The 22365-nt window shown below is 35.6% G+C and overlaps 1 protein-coding gene across 2 annotated transcripts in view; it reads left to right on the top strand.

Annotated features, from left to right (window-relative positions):
- The window catches only part of ITGA1 (integrin subunit alpha 1), a 161545-nt gene extending 140265 nt beyond the window's left edge, over positions 1–21280 (top strand). For both annotated transcript variants that reach the window (XM_036900387.2, XM_036900386.2), the window contains exons 23-29: positions 455–557; positions 4391–4504; positions 6379–6483; positions 6645–6749; positions 8089–8181; positions 10311–10427; positions 14870–21280. In XM_036900387.2, the coding sequence (XP_036756282.2) occupies positions 455–557; positions 4391–4504; positions 6379–6483; positions 6645–6749; positions 8089–8181; positions 10311–10427; positions 14870–14914 (682 nt within the window). In that variant the 3' untranslated portion in view covers positions 14915–21280. The remainder of the gene's footprint in view (positions 1–454; positions 558–4390; positions 4505–6378; positions 6484–6644; positions 6750–8088; positions 8182–10310; positions 10428–14869) is intronic.
- Positions 21281–22365: the final 1085 nt, after the last annotated feature.

Here is a 22365-nt window from a genome sequence, read left to right as displayed (position 1 = left end):
GATTATTTACTAAATACAAGTTATATTTATATTTGTATTATATTATATAATAAATACATATATATTATGTTTATAAATACAAATATAACATACACATATATGTATAAATATATATACATATATTTATATGTGAATATATATATATATTCACAATAGTGAATTCATGGAAATTTTTCACTTGGAAACAATGACATTTTAATTTTAAAAACTATACATACTTTAACACTTCAAGGCCATATGATTTAGCATCAGTGAGTCTTGAACTAAATTATGTAATCTTTCTCAACTCTTCCTCAAAGATTAAATTTAGGTTTCTAGGTAAAAGAATTTGCCTCTGATTTGAAATCTCAAGTATTTTTGTGGGAGTACTGCCATGAAGAAATAAAAAGAATGAGGTCAAACAAAAATTAAACTTTATTCTTTTATTTTTCTTCTTCCAATTAATTCTTTTAAGCTCTGCAAGTGAATATCATATTTCAATTGCGGCCAATGAGACAGTCCCTGAAGTCATTAATTCTACTGAGGACATTGGAAATGAAATTAATATCTACTACTTGGTAAGAAATTACTCTAAATTAGTATTATAAAGAAGTTATTTGTAAGCTTATAAATTGAATAAGAGTATTAGCAGAGACAGAGAAACATGCTGGTTCAATGGTTAATATCTACTTTCCAGCATATTTTTCTTTATAACTTCAGTTTTAAAACTATTTCATTTAAATTGATAGTTATACTTTCATCAATTTTTAAGACCTCTCTAATTTCCTCATAATCAGACACAATTAAGTAGAATGATTCCTAGAAAAAATAAACTATGGTATCAAATAGATACTACCTATAAGCCTGTCAACTTTATTTAATCTTTTCAGGAGGACAGGAAAGCACTTTTTAAAAAATAATTATGGCTATTTCAGAAATTGATTATTTCAAATTGTCTTGGTAGTATTTTCCTTTACTCAACAAATAAATATGTATCTCATTCTGCTTATTGTTACCTTTCATATGTTACACTATAACTTATGTTCCTAGTATCCTCTCCTCAAGTGATGTTTTCTATTACAACATTTATTTTCTTTTTGAATCCTTCATAAAAAAAATTTCCTAAACACTTATCAAACACTTATGGAGTCGAGCCAGGCTTTCATTTTAGGTAATGCCTATTTACAGATACAGTCCCAGGTAATATTACTCAAGTCCAATTCAAATGATGGATTTAAATAAGCATTTAAAAGTATGAAATAATGCAGCATTGTTATAGGTAAAGATGGTCTCAATCTCTTTGAGAATTGCCAACAATGAAAAAGGAAATTCTCTCACAAGTAAAATAAATGCATACTCTCAAGGTGCATTTCATTGTTTTTATTTGAGCTCTTGGCTGAAATTCCTATAATAAGCTATACCCTGGAAATTAGCATGAATGTAAATCATTCTACTGCTGGGATAAATTTTTGGAACTCAGGCTACCAGTGTTTTCAAACCCCATTTAGTTTTCTCAGATTAGAGAATTCAGCAAAACATAAGGAAGGAATAGAGAGAGAGAACATAAGAGAGACTTTGAATATTTTAGATTTTCATATGTCATCACTTATTAGGGTCCAAACTTGAAACAGGTGCTAACTATTATAAATAATGTTGATATAAATAACATTGCTAAGAATATCCCTGGGCTGAAGTCTTTTGTATCTCTAATTATTTTTCTGGGATAAAATTTAAAATTAGAGTAATGGTGAAATGTTTTTTAATTTAAAAAAGTAATCAAAAGAAAATTTTTTTACCTGGGCTTAAGTCTTTTGTATCTCTAATTATTTTTCTGGGATAAAATTTAAAATTTGAGTAATGGTGAAATGTTTTTTAATTTAAAAAAGTAATCAAATAAAAGAAAATTTTTTTAGGTGAGACCCACCCAGGAATTTTACTGCTACAAATTTATCGTACAAAATTACTGGTGATACAAAGATTTAGTCTCAAAGATATTCAATAATGTTATTTATAGTAGCTTAAAACTTAAAACCTGGACACAATCTAAAATCTTAACAATGTGAAATTTCTTAAATAAGTGATCACATAGTTATTTAGTGGAGAGACAGCCATTGTAATAGTTCAGAGGGTACATTTTAGAGTAAAAACAAAAAAAAAAACCCTAATTCTGCTATTTACCAGCTCTGTGATCTTGGAAGTTCTTTGTTCTCATCCTCATCTTGTTTCCTCATAGATAAAACAGGGATAATAAGAGAAGCAACTTTGTAGGGCTGTTAATAGAGTTAAAGGCAATAATGCAAATAAGAAAATTAGCACAGTGCCTAGAACACAGTCAACAATAAATATTGATGTTGTGGTTTATGTAAAGTGGCTAATAAAAGTCATATTCTCAAAGAAATTTCTAAGTTTATGGGAAAATGTGATGACATAATAAATTTTACAAATATGAAAACAGATTATGTATTTTATATGATACATATTTTATAAGATGTGTATATACACAAATGATAGAGACAGGTAATTTGTACACTAAAATGTTACTTAGGACTGGAATTGTAGGAAACTTACTTTCTGTTTATTTTCAGTATTTTCTAATGTTTCTGTAAGGAACATTGTTTTTCATCAGAAAACATAAATGTTAATTACAGAATATGATTTCTGACTATGTCAGGAAACAGATGGAATTAGATTGAGTGGCCATGTCAGGCAAGTCCAGGGATAGTACAAGAGGAAGGCAAGAGTTGAGGAACATGGTTAAAGGGCCAGGCACAGCTGATCAGGAATCTCCAAAATTCCAGGATTAAGGGATGCATTTAATTTTCAGTGACCACAGTGAGTTGCTCCAGATCTGCATAGCTCCCAATCTAGAAGGCTCACTTAGGCAGACCAGTTGGATTTCCTGGCATCCTCTCTAGATTAAGGAGCTCCCTGCTTGCCTAAGGCTTTATTCCAGGAAGGCTGTGGAGGCTTAGGGACTGGAAATCATGCTTGAGTAGTAGGAAGGTAGGGCCACAACACCTGGTTGCCCCAGTTCAGTTGCACATCTTCTTAGCAGGTGAGCACTGATGGATAGTGTATTCGGCTTCCTGCTGAACTTCATCCTGCCCAGCTTTCCTTCACTGTTGTTACTGACAGAACACATTGTGTTTCCCAGATTCTTGTCTTCTCGAATGAAAAAATTCAATCAAGAGACAGACTTGGGACAGTTTTAAACAGCAGGAGTTTATTAAGCAACGTATAAGTACACTCTCTAAATGGGTGGAGAGAGGGCTGTCTGGAAACCAGAAGTAGCATTGCTATTAGGGTTAGGTAGGCTTTTATATTTTCTTAAGGTGGCAGGAAGGCCTGCCCTGCATCTTATGTCATTTGATTGACAGGTTGATTAACAGCTCTAGGTTATATAACCTTTTCCCCAGTGCTCAGGCAACTTACCCATAAGCTAATAAGCAAAGCCCATGGGGGGGCCAAAACCACAAGGCTAATTAGACTTAGATGTTATTTTAATGAGGTGTAGTTGCTTTAGGACAAGGTCTTCAGACCTTGTGCATGCCCTGTAATCAGAGAAGCCCCTGTGGTCCTGGGCCTCATGACAATCTATGTGTCCCTTGACTGTCTGGGTAAGTGAGGCGTCCTTGACTGTGGAACTGGGAACTAAGGAGGGCTTAGGGGCTGGCCAGGGAGGAACCTTCCTTGGTGATGGGCTGGCCCTTTTCTCCTGCTTATGTCTAACTAACTGCCTGCCCTAACACCATGAGCTACACTCACCATTGGTGGCATGATGTGATATTAAGTGGAAATTTTCGGTTAGTGGATAAAAACAGATGGGTATTGAGATGAGAGCGAGTTTAACTCTTACTGGACTAGATTATCCACAGTTATTGACACAGTAACCCTAGCTGGGGGTAGGATTGTGAAGGGAAGCAAATGATTATGCGGCTTGCCGGTACCATGTGTCAAATCCCAACTAGCTGGGCTGAGAAAGGATTTGTGAGTTCAGGGAATAATGGCAAGCTAGGCTGAGGCAAACAGAAATATGCTTACCTATTCTAAGTGTTCTTCCTTCCACTTCCCAAAAGACTGGTATGTCTGAAGGATAGATAATAAGTGTGGTAATTGACAAGGAAAAAATTTTAATTCTGATTTTCCTTCAGTTCCAGTCTCATTTTGGGTGTGGTAGGATAAACGAACAATATGATTGTACCTGATACATACGATCACTAACCATCAAACATCCCTATTGTGCTTGTTGGATTATGCCAATTCTCTATACAGTGCCATGCCATAAACTGCATTCCTTTTGGGACTCAAATATTACACATCTGAATTCATCAATTAAGAATCAATATCCTACATAAGACAGGAATCTGTTGAAAGAGGAAGAAAGGATTACATTTCTGTTTTGTTCCTGTAGATTAGAAAAACTGGACAGTTTCCAATGCCAGAACTTAAGCTTTCAATTTCATTCCCCAACTGGACATCAGATCGCTATCCCGTGCTGTACCCAAGTGGATGGTCATCTTCTGATGTAAGTCATGTGTGCCTTGGAATTATATCATTGCTACTATCATTTTCAGTTTGTCTTTAAAGCCTTTTGTTCTGCATGCCACTTGTGATAAGGAGCTTTACCAAAGTAACATGGAGAAGCACTTAGCAAATTAACAATAATAATTTCTGCTGATTATTTAGTAGGTGTATTAGTGCCCAACAGCTGCTTTGGTAACAAATTACCTCAAACTGGGTAGCTAAAAACAACAGAAATTTATTATCTCACAGTTCTGGAGGCCAGGGTCTAAAATCAAGGTGTTGACAATGTTGGTTCCTTCTGGGGGCTTAGGGTAGAATTGATCAATGCCTCTGTCCTAGCTCCTCGTGGCTGCTGGCATCCCTTGGTGTCCCTTAGCTTGTAGCAGCACAATTCCAGTTTCTGCCCCAGCCTCCACATGGCCATCTTCCCTGTGTTTCTGTCTTCTCCTTTTCTGTCTCTTATGAGTGTGCTCATCAGTGGTTTAGAGGCCACCCTAAATTCAGAATAATCTCATCTTGGAGATCCTTAATTTAGTTACATACATAACAATCCTCTGCCATCTAAGGTCACATTCACAGGTTCCAGATGTAAAGATTTGGACATATCTTCAGGAGATTACTGTTCAATTCACTAGAGTAGATTTTAGATAACTACTTGTTGACTCATGCCTGAAATGTGTATTATGCCTATCATTTGTTTGATGTGATCAAACAACTCTAATAAAGAAACTTCTTACTTGCTTCTAAACACACACAGCTGCACACAAAATAGTACAGTGCTATCTACTCACTTACCCCAAATAATAGCAGAATCACACTCCATACCTATAATACTGAATGAGTCTATAAGGTACTAGTTAACTGTGATGGTTCAGTCTCAGAAACATAGGAAATCAATCATAACTACTGAAACATTGCCTGCATGATTTCAGCATTTGATTATTTGTCTTCTTTTCAGAGTTCTTTTTAAGGTAAAACATTCTCAGAAATCAAGAAATAACAATGGTAGTTGGTTTGTAATATTTAAATGTCCTCCTGAAGTCAAGAAAAATTAAACCTCTAGCATTTCCCTCTCATACATAAAAAGCAGGTGAAAGAATGAAGTTGTACTTCACTACTGCTTATGAACCTTTATCCTTATTACCTTTTGTCAAAGATGTAGCGTCCTAGGGAAGCAAAAGATTTATTAGATTAAATCTAGAAAACCATTCCCAGAACCAGCTATCTTATAAACATTAACATGTTTACATCTATAGGCCTGTTAACATGTTTACATCTATAGGGCAGCTTGCTTACATCTTCCTCCCACATAGACAAAGTGTCTTACCCTTGGTGTAAAGGGACGTAAAGGAATATTATGGATGAACACATAAATACAGATGAAAGTCCTCTCTCTTTCTCCTTTTTTTTTTTTTTTTGGTTTGTTTCATAAAACATCATATGAACCATCATATTGAATAAAAAATACTAACCCTGTCCTTTCCTCAATAGAGTTTTAAATTTCTTTTCTCTATCTGTATTATGGGAATTTGCAAACTGATGTTTGATGAAAACAACAAATTAATGGGTGTGTTATTTATGAAGCAGTTAAGTCCTACTAGCATCCTTCCTTTTCTATGACAACCTCACTACTATCTGATCCAACTCCAAAGCGGCATGGTAACAGTAATTTTTATCTGGGGGTGAGTGTGTATAGTTGATATAGAATATCCTCTTCCATATTTCACACTTGCAGAAATGGATCATTTACATATGGCAATGGCAGTGAAGAGTCTGTGAAGAATCATTCACAGATTCGTCATGTTATTGTACCAAGTCACTTTTTCCCTCTGACATCTGGCATTGTCTGATAAAAGAAATATTTTTGTTTCTTAGAATGCAAAATGCAGACCCAGTAGCCTTCAGGATCCTTTTGGTATCAACTCGGGGAAGAAAATAACTATATCCAAATCTGAAGATCTCAAGCGAGGCACAATTCTGGTAAATTCAGATAACCATGACATGTGCTAATTTTACCACATGCTTTTCATGTGAATAAAGCTAATGTCAACCAAACAATAGCAATCTTATAGAATATTGTCACATACTACCTTTTATCAAATGGCAAGAATACTAACATATACTTCTGGACATTTAAACAGGACTGCAGTACATGTAAATTTGCAACTATCACATGTAATCTGATTCCTTCTGACGTGAGCCAAGTGAATGTTTCACTTATCTTGTGGAAACCAACTTTTATAAAAGTAAGTGATTGCATTGTTTGCTGCAATTATTGAATTACATTAACAAATATTTGCTCATTACTTAGTACATTGCAAAGCAGAGTCCTTCTGTAGAAAGAACACAAGACTAGAAGTCTACAAAGAGATGGTCCAAGCCTAGCTCTGCTTAACCAGCTATTTGGGGCTCATTTTCCCTGTCCCTTTGTAGTTAAGTTACCTTTGAGGTTCCCTTCCAGATACATGCTTTTTTTCAGTCTCTCTTATTCATTTTCTTTGCACCTCAAAAGAGATAGACATCTATACAATGCCAAAGTGCATTTACTTTAATACTTTAAACTCAGTTAATTGACAAAGAATTATAGAGACAATCCTTGGCACTGTTAACAAAGAGTAAAGCTAACACATATTCTAGACTCATTGTATTAGATCAGACTATGTATCTATCTATAAATAGTTATATATTATATATAAGAGGACATTTTTAAACCCCAAATAAAGTCAAATCCAACAGCAAGCTACTTTAAAACTTAACCCACTGTATTTTGTATTGTTTTTCTTTTTAAAGTATTTGGTTAATTATATGAAATTACCATTTAAAAGTTTGATCATAATTTGCCATTTTTTAAGTCACCAATTGTTGAATATTGGCAATTCATGTTTAGCCTAAAAAACTCCTATATAAAGCTCATTACCAGAGTGTAGCTATTTCACGTCAACGTGAAAGGCAGGGCTTGAGGTTTGTTTTGCTAAGGATAAGTCTGAATAGAAATTATTTATAAAAATTTTCCTTTCTGTAACAATAATCAAAGTGAGACTTTGAGTGCATTGTGGGAGAATGGGTACACAGTCATCATTTGATACCATCAGTGCATTTGGATGTTAGTAAAACTAGTGTTTTAATCTCTCAGAAAAATCTTAGTTTAAAAAATTGCACTGCCCAGGCTTGGGGTGGATTAATGATTGTGCATTGAGCATTGACTCCCCTATACAGAATTTTATTGTCGTTAACAATCATTTGATCAATAAATATGAGAGATGCCCTCACAAAAAAAAAAAAAAAAAAAGGACAGACTTCCAATGGTAAAATAAATAAGTAACCGGGATGTAATGTATAGCATAAGGAATATAGTCAAGATAATGTAACAGCTTGGTAGGGTGATAGCTGGAACCTCGAATTATGTATATAAATGTTCTACCACTGTGTTGTTCACTTGAAACTAATGTAATGTAATACTGTGCGTCAACTACCCTTCAATAAAAAAATAATTATTAAAAAAAAAAAAAAATTGCACTGCCCAAACATGACTAACTCTCATTGTGGTTAGCATAATATATTGACAATAAATTGTTTGCTTTCCAGGCACGTTTTTCCAGCTTAAATCTTACTGTAAGGGGAGAACTTCAGAGTGAAAATACCTCACTGGTTTTAAGTACTGGCAATCAAAAAAGAGAGGTAAGTGCAACTGTAAGTTTTGAAAACATATTTTTTGCTTTGAATTTTGTGACATAATGTTCCATAATTCCTTTAGGACCTAAGGCAGTGACTAGTACTGCTCTCAGTAAGTAGCAAACACTTTCTGCTTCAAATTATACTTGATTAACTTGAAGTGTGATTTCAGTCTCCTTCTTTGTAAGAAACTGAAAAAAAACATGATATTTACAATTAACATGCCATGTTTGACTTTACTGCTTTTAACTCTCACAATAAATTGATGGTTTTTACTTTCACCTTGATAACAAATGATGCATTTGCAATTTTCTTCTTTAAAACTGACATAAAATGGAGTTGACATCTGAAGAACAGATTTGAAAATCAATTTATTTACAGGTATGTCTGTATACTGTGTAGGAATATGTGTCTTTTTTTATATTTTCTTCATTTAGTAATTAGAAAATTTGAAAAAAAGTGAAGTATTATTCCCTAATGCAAATTCACACTTGGGTCCTTTGTAAAAATAAAATGACTTGAGGTTTTTTTTTCTTTTGTCTTCTTATAAAATTAAGCCAGGTTCCCTGTTATAGTTGTGGGCATTTTGACATAATTTCCTCTATTATCATGGGAGAATTTAAATATCCCATGTGGATTTTATGATCATAAAATTTTATTTTGAAGCTAACATTCAGATGTTGTTTTTGAATTTGTTATTTTAAATTGATACTATTTCAAATAATTCCAGTGTCAATGACCTCTGATAAATACTCACCTTTAAAGAATATATGTGTATATGCATACAATGTTTACTTACTTCATAAAGAGCACTTAGCCAGATATATGAAAAGTTGTTCCACATGTAAAGAAGCCAAAATTTCACCAGTAAATACCAAAAAAATGAGTATGTGTTATATTGAAAAAGAATATATTGGATTCTTAAAATTTTTTTTAGTTCTATGATTAGCTTTATTTCCCCTAAATATTACTTTGAAATTCCCCCATGAGAATTAGCTATTATTTTATATTTTATCCTAAAGGAAAATTATATCTAGATTGTTAAAATTACCAAAAGTGACTATTTCTATAATTGTGTGATCTTAGAGAAGTCACTGATCCCTATCCAGAGTTGAGTTTCTGTATCTTTAAAATCAGGGAATTGTTTTAGATGTATTTAGAATCTCTCTTAAAAGGTATGGTTCTGTATTTATCTATACTCCTGCCATCTCTGTGTTCCCAATGTATCAGCAGTGACACCTACCTGGAGCAACTTGAGGGGTTTGGATCAGTACCCAGTACATGTAAATACCTCCCCTGTTATTTTCCTTTTTTACTCTTATCTTCCCCCAAAGTAAAGGAATTGAGAAGTCCCTGTTAAAGGTAACACAGAACCTTGAGCTATTATTAGTCATTGACCTCTGTGCTGAAATAGTTTTTTTTATCAGAGACCTAAGAAATGAGACATAGAAAAGTTTAGTTTCACTGAGATTTGGGTGCCCCATCGAATAATTGGAACACTAAGCTGTCCGCTCCAAAGCTTTACTTCGTTCAGACCTAGATGTTAAGAATAAGTAAACTGTAAGAGACACTGTGGTATAATAAAAAGCAAATTGGGGTGAATATATATGCAAAAATTCATTTGTCTGTACACTTGAGATTTGTGCATTTTACTGCAGGAAATTACACATAAATTTGTAAACAAAAAACAAAGTACATTAGGGTTAGAATTAAAATAAGAAAACCTAATCAGATTTTATGTCAACAACCAGTGACACTGTTCCAGCCTAAACTAATGCTATTGTGATAATGCACTGTAGTCTATTACTAAATCTTCAAAGCATGCAATACTTTTGGTTCTCTCGGAGATAAATTCACCCCTACCCTTGAGCATTCTGATTCATAGTTTACTCTTTATGTATAAATTTCCAAGGGAGAAGATTACAAATTTTCTTTGGCAAAACAAATTTGACATGGTTAGAGATTTTGAGTAGATGAAGAACATTTTTAAATGTAAACTCAGTGTTTTCTCTGTATGTAGTACTGAGATTGATTAAGTACGCTGTTCAGTAGAAAATCATAGCCTGCAGAGACTCAACATACAGGGAGTTAAAAAATGTTTATCATTGTTAACAATATTGTTTAATAATTTTCAGCTTGCTATTCAAATATCCAAAGATGGGCTACCAGGCAGAGTGCCATTATGGGTCATCCTGTTGAGTGCTTTTGCTGGGTTATTACTGTTAATGCTGCTCATACTAGCACTGTGGAAGGTAAGCACTTTCTATTTCAGTTGTCAACAGCAAATTGGTAAAATAAAGTATAATTTATCCATGCTGTGGAATACAGTATCATATAGCAATGAAAAACATTGAAATGATGACAGAGGCAAAAGAAAAAAGAAAAATGATGTTCTTAAACATTGTGCACAACTTAACCCCATTTTTGTAAACAAAAAATATAGACATATCCAAAAATCATGGAGGATCTCTCTAGAGGTTGGGATTATAGCTGGCCTTTATATGTCCATAACATTGAAATTTTTAAATTAAGCATTCTTTACTTTTATAAGCAGAGAAGAATAAAAACTCTCTTTTATAGAAAAAAATTGAATTTGTATGTCAGTTTTAAAATATTTAAGCAACAGAATCATAGCTAAGATAAGCCTTATCCTATTCATATATCTCTATATATATTAAAAAGTTCCTTAATCTAGAAACATGCCACATATTATGCAGTGATTGTGCACCCAAGTGAGAGATGAGAAATTTGTTAATGAGTTTATGAAAGGTAAACTTTATAGTTTCACAGACTCCTATTTTTAAACCCTCTTGTAAAACTGCACAAATCCATGTATTTTCTATTGGGTAAAATCCAACATACTGATAGATATTTTGCTTAAACAGAGGTATGCAAGATTTTTCAAACTCTTAGCTTTATCATTTTCAAATTCAACAGAACCAAGATAGTGGCTTTTAGGGTAAACTCAACAGAGAATAAAATACCATAGAAAAGTTGAGTTTAATGTTTGTCCAACGAGACATCAAATTGGCATTTATTCTAGCAAAACATCACCCTGAATTTCACCTCTTGTCTTGTTAGATAGCTAAACAATGTTAAAAATACAGATTGTAGCTACATATTCATTTTTCTAATACCTGAGCAAGACAATTATCTTCTAATCAGGTAGTTTGAATAGCAAATTTTTCTCCCACCAAATTACCAACTGCTCCTGTCCTTTCTGACTCTTATAATGACTAACTTCCTTTTTTGTGGGCTTACTCTCAGAGGAGAACATGAACAAAACTGTGGTAAAGGTGTGGGTGAGTAGCATTTAGTTAAGTAAATAGAATCACAGCTTTTTCCAGCAAAATCTCCAAGGCGGAATTCTCCACCACCTCAAACCTCCAGCTCTCACCCCTACTGTGCAGTTATCAGCGCTCTGTCTGTAATACCTGGCTTTGCCACAGTGTGGTGCCCACGGCCTGGCTTAGGTGGTGTCAAGGCTGTGTCTGAAATACAGAACGTGGCTTCTCCATTTATGTCCCTCTAACAGAAAGACCTTTACGGTTGATTTCTTTCAGCATGGTCTTTTATTCTGAGCACTGCACTTTCCTGTACAGTTTTAGGACACCACTAACAGAAGAGGAAAACCAGAGTTGATGTTTAAGCAGGTTCTCTCTGGCCACATACTTCTGTTTAAAACAAACAAATAAGTTTCATCCCCCTGTTTTTTGGTCACCAGCCTGAAAAAGCATAAACATAAAAATAAACACATTCTATCATCCAGTAAGAATGTGTAAATGTTTTTTTGTTGTCTTGTTGATAGGTTCTGGTGGCTTCTTACATTTATTTAGGCCCAAAGGAAGGTCATTTAACAACCTTTGGACAGTCTTTACCAGCAGGTGGTTAGCTCAGCCCCTGTGATGGGAGAGGCAGCAACCAGAACTGTGATCCATGGTGACAGGAAGAGCGAGCAGTTGTTGAGTGCTTACTACATGCCAGAACTGTTTTAAGCTTGTCCATTTTCTTTTCTTCTTCTTTTTTTTTTTTTAGTGAAGCAGAGAGAAAGTTTTATTTGAATACGCTCCAAGGGAGGCATGGGCCAGAGGCAAGGTAGACAAAGCCTCCATTTTAATATTAACATCAACCCCGTGAGGAAGACACAGTTAAGAACGTCATTTTGTAAATGAGGAAGCTGAAGCATAGAAAAGTTAAATGTATTTCCCAAGGACCAAGACTTGTCAGGTCCAGAGTAAGGATCTGAATCTGGGCCATTTCACAAATGCCAGCACTATTTACCCCCTCTCTGTGTGCTGTCTTGCTTTTATTCTCTCTGTTGTCTTTACAACCTTTTCATCTATGGACTTCAACTACATTTTATACTGAAGAACACTGAAAGTCTCCAAAATTTACCAGCTAGTAAGGGACTGGATGAGAGCAGTGATCTGCTACCTTCATCCCCAGGCATCTTTTTATATGAAATAGATGAGGAACAGAAATCTCAGTACTATCCCTTTTTCCTTTTTCTTCCAAATCACACCACTCTGGAAGTTCATTGGAATTTCCAGTCGAAGACTCTGTGTGGGGAACAGGCCAAAGATTCCTCCTGGAGCTGTGATTCCAATCCAATAGACTGCCTTCCTATCATTACCTTCTAAGTACACATGACAGAAATTAAAGCTTTACAAAATCTTAGTAGCTACTTAATGTTGAATAATAAAGGACACAAGCTTAAATAAATTGAAAAACATGTCGTGAAATATGGTACCACATGCTGAGGGCGAAGCCCAGTCAGGCGGGTATAACAGAGCAGAATGAGACTCAGCTGACAGAGGAACCCTGAGAAAGAAGAATAATGTCCTTCTCTTAATCTCCTACTGATGCCTGAAGCCTCACCATTGATGATTTATTTCCTAATCTAAAGCTTTGTTCCTCAGCCAGTATGCGTATAATTGTGGGGGGTGCGGATGGAGAAGAGCACTACCATTTTTCAGTCTTTTATATATTAGTATAAATTTGTCACTCAACACTTATTCCTTATTTTAGTCATTAAGCATGTGTTTTCTGCCAGGGACTGTTTAATCAGACCCTTTGCCCTTTGCCAGAGGGTTTTGAATGAGGGGAGCATAAATAAGACCATTAAGTAAACACAGAACCATAAAGAAGGAAAGTGAGGCTGAAAGTCTGGGCACCAAAAACAAACTTAACTTGTTTCAAATTTGGGCTGGATTGGCCCCATCCAGTTTGAAGCTATAAACCATTTTCTCCTAATTCCAATTCTAATCACCCAACTTCCACTAAAAACCCAGTGTTAACGGGATTGGTTAAGTGGAGAGTTTAGATGACAGAAGTTAAGTTTTAGAACGGAGGATTTAATATGTGAAAGCAAAGGAAGGTTGAAAAGCAGATGAGAGAGGAAGGATAGAAGGTCAAGAGCTGGGTGGGGTAGGAAAGAAAACCTTCTAATTTCCCACCTACTTTCCTGAAAGCATTGCCTGATTTATTTTCAATTCAGGACATGCAGGCACAAGGTGAAGGGCTCAGTGGTTTGGGAATCCAGAAGTTGTACAGTTGGTGCAAAGGAAAAGGCCGGAGGCATGTAGGAGAACTGGCATTCTAAGGAAGACAATATGCTCTTTCATGGTCATCCGTGCTGCGACCTTTTTCTCATCTGTCACCAACTAGATTCTGGCACAGTGGAAAACACAAAACTCTCAGTGTAACTTCTCTCATTAAAAACTGCATATTTTTGACCATTTATCCCCTCTAAGCCCTCAAATGTTCAATAGTTATTTTTAAATATATATAATTCCCTTGCATAATTTACCATAACTCCATTATGAAATGATATGAAAGCACCACACTTTAAAAGAATTAACTTACTGTCTGCTTGAACTACATCCACTGTCTAATTTTTTACTATATAGATTAAGAAAAAAACATTTCCTTTTTTAAAAATACCCATTTTAGATTAGGGTATTGAAAAGGTCCCTTCCAAACCCTTTACTTACTTTTTTATTATTCTGTATAAGAGAAAATAAATAAATAAAGCACTTGTTTTTGTGATGCCCAATCAGAAAGTATTGTGAAAAGTGACCCACATTCACCCCCATGTGAGATTTTTCAAACGATCAGTGACTTCATTTTCATATCCAAATGACACAGGATGTTTTCAAGAGGCTCTTCATGTCAAGCCTATATAGGCAGATGTTCTGATACATTTAAAATTAAACTTGACAACTCAGAAATCTTCCCCTTAACCACAGTGTCCCTACCAGATTCCCTACCAGCCCTACTGACCTTAATTTATGACCATTGGTTATTAGGTGGAAATTTCTTTGACACATCCCTGAAACAAAAGCATGATGGCAAAGTAAAGACAATGCCAGCTAACTACTGATTGCATGTGTCCCAGTGTATTTTCCCAGAACCTTCTAAATTAGTTCACCACATAAACTAGTTTTTTACTAGGAGATGTGATTTATTTAACCAACAGAAAAGTTAAAGATGAAATAGTGATTTGATAAATGTCATTTCTTGATTTTCAATCTAACTTAACAAGTCAATGAAAAAAATACCTCTCAATTTTATTAATTATTTGTATCGCCAGAATTGCTCGCACAGTATTAAAGTAAATTTTATCTAAGGAGATTACTGTGTATTACCTAAATTCAAATAATTAATTATGTTATGTTTGGTATTTTCTCAACAGATTGGGTTCTTCAAAAGACCATTGAAGAAGAAAATGGAGAAATGAAATATTTTACAAGAGGAAAAAATAATCATTATTCAATGGTCTATCCTCAGGTTTGCCTTAAATATGTGACAGGAAATTTGTAAATTCATTTAAAAATATAGTCACATAACTTTCTGTAATCCATCAGGGATAATCACTTGGCAAATGACAGGTCAAGCAAGATCCAAAAATAATACTACAAAGATATATTTTATAAAATGTTGAAAAATATTTTAAATAATCACTCATCTGTGTTGAGTATTTAAGCAGAAGTATTAAGTGTTTAGAAGATGAGTAACCTTTACAAATATGATTATGTATTAAATCATCATTCAAAGTATTTAAGGAATGCATAAAAAGATTTTTATGATCATTGAAACATTTACTTTAAAAACAGTGTAAACTAAGCCTTTTCCGTTGATTCTGATGGACATCACATTCAGCCTGCCAGTCAACATTTGTAAATGCCAAGAAAGGAATTACCTGAAAAAGATCACTTCCCCTATTCAAATGAGAAAATTTTACCAGATAGTCTATATACAATATGGAATGAAAATAGAATTGAATCACAGAGTGTACAGTCAGCACCTCTGTGTTGGGTTCTGTACTTGGAAAGCTTTCTTTCCAGAGTGTTTGGAAAATAGTGCAATTGAGCTGAAATTCTATCTAGGATGGAAAATTGAAATATATCTGTTTAAAAGCAAGTGCACAGAATGGATGAATTTAAGCTTTTACAGAACATGCTTAATTTTGATACTGAGCTCTAAAACTCAAAATTCTTTTATACTGAAAAAATACAGTTTTGTGTAGCATAACAGTGATTTGTCCTGAAAAGCCATGTTGTGTGTGGAATATGCTAAAATGGTTTCAGAATAGAACATGGCAGCATAGACAGATGCCACTGAAATGCTGAAGTAATCTTGCTGGCCAGCTTTTGAACGTTAGAGGTCCCAGGATGTAACCAAAAGTAGGAGTTTTCCCAGCTCCTTGGTACATGGTTCATTCAAACCCTCAAGCTGTGAGAGAATGTTTATTTTTAATTTTTGTTAGAGGTATTTAATTTTCCAAACACATTTCTTATTTTTATGAAAAAGCACTATTCTATTTCAGTATTGTGTTTTACCAAGAAGCCACTGCATTTTGAGTATGGCATATCAATATTTAAATAGAACTCCAAAAATGTATTCTAAAGTATTTCAGTTTCAAAACTTCACACCAATAGGAAGATATCACACCTCTGTATGAGCTCTTTTGTTTTTGAAGTAATCGTTATGGCGCATTGAACTCTACTGTAGTACAAGCTCGTAGGTTGTTCCATTTCTTAGGAAAATAACAATGAATGAATGTATAGTACATGCATGTGTGAACTACTGCTGTAAAATTTGCTGATACTTCTGCAACAACTCCATCTGTCCACCCCGCTTACCATCACAAGACCAAAAGCTGTAATTATCCAGAAAGTCCTGGGCTCCACTTTCATCACAAAACAGCAAATCAACGGAAAAATTAAGTGCCGTGGATTTAATTTTCTAAACTAATTTCCAAGGCATTATCTGAAGATTCATAGTCAGCCTACCTCATGGCTCCCCACATCTACAGCTAAGATCCTGATGCACCTGGGGAGTGCTGGGGTCATCAGTAGCTAGAAAAAAAGCTAAATCTTCCCAGAGCTCTGGTATCCTCCTGCTGGCCTGTCATTGTTCAGGAAGGGCCACTCTCGCCGTCTTCTTCATTCCTACTGTCTGTCTCCAGGTGCAGAGATCATCGTTTCCATCTTTCTTTGCCCAACAAAACTCAGGTCTCTTGTATTCACAGTCACCATGTTGCACAACTCCAGTGCTCAGCCTGCTCCAGTCTCAGCACATCTCAGAAATAAACCTAACAGACCACACTTGGCCTCGGTGCCTGCTAGGCGAAGCAGTCATAAACCAGGAGAGTGCATATTTCAACTAAATGCATTGTGAACCCAAGGGGAAAATGTAGAAACAATGGCATTTTGAGCTTTTTAGAAAAAAGTGGAAGAGCTGTTTGGCCAGATCAAATAGCTACTTATAAGCCTGGCACAATTTTTAATTTAAGTAATTTAATGTAAGTCATTCCGTCTTCTTTTTAAGTGAACATTTAATGAACCGCATACCACATTTCCCTAATATTGTAATTTGTTGAGGCCTATGTGTGTATGTGTCTGGGTATCTGTGTCTGTGCATAAACAGACATGTACACATACACACACACATGTACAGACACAAATTGAATACAAAATACCTCAGAGGTTTGTAAACAGCTTACAAAAAATAAACACACAAAAGCTATACTAACAAGAAAGGTTTGATTCATCCCCTTTGCATATAGTTTTCATTTTCATTAATATTTAACTTTAGTGCACAGTTCTGTAACTATAAAACATAAATGTAGAGGCTTTGATTAATAAGTTAAGAGATATCCTAAAGTAGCTTTATATAAATCTTCTAAAACACAATCAATGATTAAGAAATATACTAAGCTCTATCACTGTTTTAAACTAATTCATCAGAAAAGTGAATGATATTTAAGACTAGTTATGAGGTTATTGGTTAAATTAAATTGCCAAAATTTTTTATTTAACCTCGGTATTTTTTTAATTCATATTTGCTTCCACTATGAAGTATGAAGTCCCTTTCCAGACCAAACCTACAATAGTATATTGGTAAATTATTTTAAAACCGGCTCTCCAGGAGGGAAAAGTCCCATTTGTATCTTTAGCCAGTTGTATAAACAGTCTTACCACAGTCTCTTCCATATTACAAACATAACCCCAACCAGCTTGCAGAACTCCTGAGAATGTATCTGTCACTCCCGTGAATCAGCATGAGCTGGCTTCAGCACACCATTGAGATAGATTGGATGACAATGATAGAATGTAGGTGACAGATGATAAATAGATGACTGACAGAGATGATCGGTAGGTGATAGGGAGATAGATGGTAGATAAATAGGCATAATGTGTTGGAGATACACACACACATATACACACAGACACATATATATTACACCTATATGCAAACACAATATAATCATTTCAAATTATGCTTAAAGTGCTCATCTCAAGCCCACCCAGTAGACATAATGCTACATAGCTTCCCATTCTTCAATTTCAATTTCTAAAGTTATAGCCTTCCTTTAATATTAATAAAATGATGTGAACATGCTGGAGAAGGAAGGAGCTAAAAGCAAGAAAATACAAAAGGTGACATGTGAAAATCAGACTTACACCGCCACAAAGAGGCTGTTTCGCTCGCCCTATGGACCCTGAGCCCTGGAGCCATACTGTGAAAGGCCATCCTTTGTAAATATTTGCGATTTCTGTCATCCAATATGAACCTCAGTGAGTTCAGTTATTTTCTCTGAGTACTAGATTCATAGGCAATTTAGTCTCTTAATTTTCTATGTTATAAATGCTTGAAATGAGATATTTTTACAAAATTTGATGCTTGACCATAATAATTTTACCTGTAAGTACAAATATATAGGTATATATCCCTTTTCTTTTTATAAAACCAGTGTGTAGGCTCAATTGGAAAATAAATCCTTGCACCAAAAGCATAGAGATTGAGTAAAGCTGACTTGTACAGGCTTTGAGAAGCTCTGCCTGTATCCTCTCTAGGCATCGTGGAAAGGCCTCAGTTGCACAGCATGAGTGGCTGCCCTGCCAGCTCCCATGCTATGTGCTTTTACACAGGGCAATGGCTTTGCCAAGCATGTTGTCATCTGCTCCATGTGAATTAACTGACTTGCTTTGCACAACACTGAGAAAACTAGGAGAGACCCAGCCTCGGAGCATGGTTCATGTGCCAGGTGCAGTCACATTATTGTTCAAATAAAGAGGCTTCTGATAAATCATTAAACAGAAAAATAGTATCCTCTCTACCTTTGTTTATTTTCAATATTTCTCAAGTCTCCCTCCTCTAGTTGTCTCCCCCAAGGGAGGTTTCTGAGAAACCTGCTGGAGAAAAATCTGTTTGAAGTATGTACTTTGTTTGCTGTGAATACCAGCTTCAGAGGGTTGATCATTCATACAGGATTCCAGTCCCCATTCTTCTGTGACACTCTAAAGAGTTAGTATGATATAATCAAGTAGGGATACAATGAAATGTGCTTCAGAGATGGAACATCTGTAAAGATTTGCCAGCTTTTATGGGACACTATCAGCAAGTATGCTGAGGCTGGCGGGGTGAAGGGAGGACGCCGCCTTCCGTGGGTCTCCATCAGCTCCCCGCAATCCCTATCCTCACCCAGGGAAATAATGACCCAATACATAGAAAGAAGGGCTTTAAAATCCTCCAATGGATGCTATTTTTTAACTAAAATATGCTATTTAACTGTAAACAAAAGACTTTTTAATACAAACACAACTTCAAGGTGAGTGTACTGGGCAACCCAGTCAGACGGCTACCCATAAATTCCTCCTACACAGAACTTCTGAAGCCACCTTTGGATGTTAACTCTGCAGCACTTTCCAAAAGGCTAAATGCTGCTGTTTCCCAAATGGAGGCACTGTTGTGCAACATTTTATGTAGGGCAATATGAATAGAGCTAACATCTAGCACTGTAATCTAGTGAACAAATCGATATTTTTGATCCCCGTATTAAAACTTAACCTCGATTTTTAAAATTCTAGGTAACAGCTTTTACCCATCCAACTTGAGGAAATGTAAGGAATGTATGTATAACATCTGGCACCCAGGAGATCCAGTTAACAGATGGGAGTAGATACTCCTGCCTCTATAAAGGGCCTGAGCTTAACCCCTGAATCCGCTCCGTCCCAGGCTCAGCACCCCCCCAGCAGATACACACGTAAGAACGTCTTGCTGAAATTTTGCAATACCCAAAAATATGCAAGGATGAGTTATCACTTCTGCTGTTGGACCCCCTGCTTTCAGATCAGCTTTTTTTCTTTTTCAGATATATCAAAGAACCCGCCCCCCGCCCCCCCACACACACCTTAATAGCTAACAAGTTCAGAGCTTTACCCCTGTGTTGTCCTCGCACCACAGCGCCGCAGGCTGGAGAGTGCCAGTACCATGAGGAGCAGGCGGCAGGAGCCAAGCCCATTTGCAGGGTGTCTCTGTCTTCTGCCTTCCCAGTGGTTTCTTCTCTTCTCAGAGGCACAATGGGATGCTATGGTTGGATTTGGGGCTTCTGTGACAGGGCGTGCTAGGCCTTTGGCCCGTGCAGAACCTTGAGACCTTGAGTGGTAGCACTTTTTCTACAGGTGAGTTGAGATTTGGAAATCCTTTAATTATCTGACACATCACAGAAATCACAGCAGTGAACTGGGGACCAATGACATTCCTAACGTTGATTATGTTTGATCTCACCATATTTCAAGTCACATCTTTATGAAAAAGAGTAAGTCTGGAATGTTAGGAGCTCTTCTGCAAAAGGCTGAGACTCAGTGTTTAATCTTTTATTTCAGTTTGATCTATGCATATAGATTGGAGACAAAATTATTAAAAGGAAACTTATACCTGAAACTAATATAATGTTGTATGTCAATTATGCCTCAATTAAAACAAGATCCCAAATTAAAAAAATAATCTTCCAAATAACACAGAATGAAAGCCAGGTATTCTCTTGAATGTTTCCTATTACCTGTCCCCACCCCTGTTTTTTAAGAGATAAAGAGAGATTGGTTGGGGAAATTGAGATAATTGTTCCTTTCCTCCATAAAGGAGCCAAGAAGAAGGGAGCCGCCACACAGAACCTACTCACAGCTTTCTGAGAGAGCAGAGCATCATTGTTCCATTGCCAGGTCACAGTCTTCTTGTCTTGCCCCTAAGGCATCTTGCATTTTGAGAGGCAGAAAATAATTGGGGGTGGAGGGAGGAAATGAAGCTCTTTATCTTACTCCTCAAAATACTGTAAGCTCCCTTAGACCACATCAGCCCACCATACTAACACATGTACTTTGCATAAGTAAATAGTGGATTAAATAAGAGTTAAAAGTATATCCTTACCTGTCTATTAACCAGGGCTAGTCTTCTGGAGTTGAACACACTTAGGGACCAAGTAAAAACAATCATTGGGAGCAGCAAAAGCCCAGACCTTCTTCATCTAGAATTGTTTCACGCAGGACATCCCAACACTTAGTTTTAATTTCTGAGACACCCTCTGCCCTTATTCAGGATGCAACAATGCAACACTGCATTCCTTATTGGGAAGCATTGGCCTGTAAGGAGAATTGTGTACTGTGTATTACTACTGTGAGGTTGTAAAATTGTTAATGGACAGTGTAAAGAATTGTATCCATTTTATTAAAAGTAAAAATATTGTATATAATAACTGCTGCCCTGAAACCTGTTATCATACTCACTCCAATAAACTCTTAGCATGGTCTAACATACTGTGTATGTTTGGTATTGCTTCTTTTTTTTCATTTACCTCAGAATAAACTCATGAAAATGAATAGCTGAAGGGTATGTTCATTTCTACAAAACTTTGGTTGGACACACTCATTAGAAGAAAATATTTTGATCACATTGAAGAACAAAGAAGCAAAATCTTTGTTGACTCTGCAAGGTACCTAATTTAAACCCATTTTAAAAAAGAAATCAGTTAACGGTCATAAAGCTGATATAATTAGAAATAGCTGACAGATTAAAAAAGCTTTGAATGTCCTATGTATGGTGTGTCCTGTACACTGATTTGAGGTCAGAGGTTTGGTATTTTTGCATAATTCTATCTTATCTGGTGCATCAGCTGTGTATTTTACGTCAAGGTAAATGACCATCCTGTCTTATGTGTTAAATTTTTTTAAATGACTCTTTCAAAGAAGAATGTGATTTCTGTGATTTTAAGGCCATAAATTTTATCCAAAATTAATATTTCTTCCAAAGCTCCAGCTTTTTTTAGCTCCTTAGTAAGTTTTCACTTTGATGCTCTAAAAGGAAAAAGCAAAAAGCAAATTGAGTCTGTCTGCGGTATTTCCTGTACACGGCATGGCAGTGTGAGTCTTTTGCAAACTTGAGGCAAAAACCACAGAATCCATACTACTCTGTGTCTCCTCCTAATGAGATGTTTTAATAATAAATTATCTGCTCCATAATAATACACACCACATAGTGTGAAATAAAAATACTATGAAGTAAAATAGTTGTGTTCTTTATTCAGTAGATAGTTTAAAGAAATAAAATTTATATATAAGGGCTAGAAAAAAATGAAGAAGTTTTAGCAGTAAAACTACATGTTAATCTTGTAAAAGATTTCACCCTTGAACTATGCCATAGGTAAGTGAGGGAGGTATTTTTACAGAAGAAATAGGCTCAACTATGAAGAGGTTATTTATAAAGTCCTATAGCTACTCTGTGGCAGTATATGTCCCCAGGGCCCTGTCTTTTCTCTCTCATGGTGAGATAAGTAGATCTTCTCCCACTTTACCCTTAGCCCAAGGTGAGAATACAATAGAGGTATTAGAAAGAATCTGGATGTATTCA

The sequence above is a fragment of the Manis pentadactyla genome, chromosome 2 (genome assembly GCF_030020395.1).
Source record: "Manis pentadactyla isolate mManPen7 chromosome 2, mManPen7.hap1, whole genome shotgun sequence".
In the NCBI taxonomy this organism is placed as follows: domain Eukaryota; kingdom Metazoa; phylum Chordata; class Mammalia; order Pholidota; family Manidae; genus Manis; species Manis pentadactyla.
The sequence above is the reverse complement of the archived record's forward strand: the minus strand, read 5'-3'. Positions and strand labels throughout refer to the sequence as shown.